Genomic DNA, 2,304 nt, shown 5'->3' with positions numbered 1-2,304 from the left:
ATAGGGCTGTAACATGAATAGTAATTATAACGTCAAGATGCTCTACACCAGGAGATACGAAGACTTCACTTGTTCTAAAAATTGGGAGGAAATTATGTTCTGAGTGACGATATCTACATATACTTGATTAAAAATGTGTAAGATCTTGAAGAAAAATGGAAACATGTTTGAAAATTACATTAGAATTTAACTTAAACCCATGTGGTGGTGGCACATGTCTTTAATTTCAGTACTTTGGAGGCAGAGGTAGGTGGATCTCTGTGAGTTTGAGGCCAGCCAGGCCTACAGAGCTAGTTTCAGGACAGTCAGAGCTGTTACAGAGAAACCCTGGCATGGAAAAAAAAAGAATTTAACTTAATAGAATAGAGTGAAGAAGGAGGATGATGACAAAGGGGAGGAGTACTTGTCAACTATGGCCAATAGATTTCTTGTGCCAACAGCAGAAAACATGGGGAAGAGAAGAATTGAAGTAAATAATCATTTTAGGTCAATTTATGTCTTGAGTGACATATATATATATACATATATATATGCACATACTCTCTCATGATGATTTAAATACAAGTCTGAGTCCTCAACTGGCTTTATCCATTTGACAGTTTCTGGTGCTTTCACAGCTCACTGACAGATGAAAACCCTCAGCAGCCCCACTAACTCCAGCACCATCACGGGTTTCATCCTCCTGGGCTTCCCCTGCGCCAGGGAAGGGCAGATCCTCCTCTTCATGCTCTTCTTCACTGTCTACCTGCTCACCCTCATGGGCAACGCTTCCATCATCTGTGCTGTGCGCTGGGATCAGAGACTCCACACCCCCATGTACCTCCTTCTGGCCAACTTCTCCTTCCTGGAGATCTGCTATGTCACCTCCACAGTTCCCAGCATGTTGGCCAACTTCCTCTCTGACACCAAGGTCATCTCCTTCTCTGGGTGCTTCCTGCAGTTCTATTTCTTCTTCTCCTTGGGTTCTACAGAATGCTTTTTCCTGGCAGTCATGGCCTTTGATCGCTACCTTGCCATCTGCAGGCCTCTACACTATCCCTCTCTTATGACTGGGCGCCTTTGTAACATCCTTGTGATCAGTTGCTGGGTGCTTGGTTTCCTCTGGTTCCCAGTTCCCATCATCATCATCTCCCAGATGTCCTTCTGTGGATCCAGGATTATAGACCATTTCCTATGTGACCCAGGCCCTCTGTTAGCACTGACTTGCGAAAAAGATCCACTAATAGAGCTGGTCTTCTCCATCTTAAGTCCTCTGCCTCTCATTATCCCTTTTCTCTTTATCGTGGGATCTTATGCTCTGGTCCTAATAGCTGTATTGAAGGTCCCTTCAGCCTCTGGGAAAAGGAAGGCTTTCTCAACCTGTGGATCTCATTTGGCTGTGGTGGCATTATTCTATGGCTCAGTATTGGTCATGTATGGGAGCCCAACATCTGAGCACGAAGCTGGGATGCAGAAGCTTGTGACTCTGTTTTATTCTGTCTTGACCCCATTTCTTAATCCTGTGATATATAGTCTTAGGAACAAACATATGAAGACAGCCCTGAAGAAAATTCTGGGGGAGATAAAAAAATGGTTGTCAAAAAATACCTTGGGCAATTAAATTTATATTTAATTTATGTTCAGGTTTTAACTGATTTAAATAATTGAGCAAAATCTGAAGCATCTAGGAGAATGGCTACACTACTTTTTTTTCTTGGTTCTTGGACATCTGTCCTGCTGATTATCATGCTTCGGTTATTTTAATTTAATGTTAATCATATTTTAGAAGTTGTTAAGATAATAGATATAGGAGATTGAGGTAAATTTTCCTTCAGCACAAAGGTAAAGGCAGATTATTTTGATTGTATTCAAGTTTTATTGGGGGTGATTTAAAATTCCTGGTGGTCGGCTCGGTATACAGTGCCAGTTACAATTTCCCTCTTCTTGAAATGAATTTAAATCCAATTGAAGAGATGTTAATTACTACAAAGATATATGTGCTACTGCTGCACCCATGGGATTATTATTCAGTGCTGGTCGTAAGTACAAATCTTTTAATAGCAACTTTAAATACTAATAACCTCAACTCGCCAAGTAAAAGACACAAGCTTGTTGAATAGAAATATCTGTCTTTTTGTTGTCTAAAAAAATTATCCATACCTTTAGAGATAGAAATGACCTTAAAGTCAAAGTATAGGAAAGAACTCTAAACAAATAATACCAGGAAGCAAACAGGTATTGCTGTCTTAACTTTTGACAAAATAGACATCCAAGGAGATGAAGAAGGATACTTCATTCTAAACAAGGGAACAACTAATCAAGAAT

General features: G+C 40.1%; 1 protein-coding gene across 1 annotated transcript; it reads left to right on the top strand.

The window, feature by feature from the left end:
• The first annotated feature begins 613 nt into the window (after positions 1-613).
• LOC101838296 (olfactory receptor 11G2) lies at positions 614-1,600 on the top strand. Its single transcript, XM_005087486.4, has one exon. It carries the CDS (start codon positions 629-631, stop codon positions 1,598-1,600), a length of 972 nt encoding a protein of 323 aa, XP_005087543.2. The 5' UTR covers positions 614-628.
• The last annotated feature ends 704 nt before the right edge of the window (positions 1,601-2,304 follow it).

The sequence above is a fragment of the Mesocricetus auratus genome, unplaced genomic scaffold, assembly GCF_017639785.1.
Source record: "Mesocricetus auratus isolate SY011 unplaced genomic scaffold, BCM_Maur_2.0 Super-Scaffold_100048, whole genome shotgun sequence".
Taxonomy (NCBI): Eukaryota; Metazoa; Chordata; class Mammalia; order Rodentia; family Cricetidae; genus Mesocricetus; species Mesocricetus auratus.
This window is presented reverse-complemented; position numbering and strand designations above follow the sequence as displayed.

Coding starts and splice junctions, on each gene's coding strand:
- LOC101838296 (XM_005087486.4), top strand. CDS start 629: ATGAAAACCCTCAGCAGCCCCACTAACTCCAGCACCATCACGGGTTTC.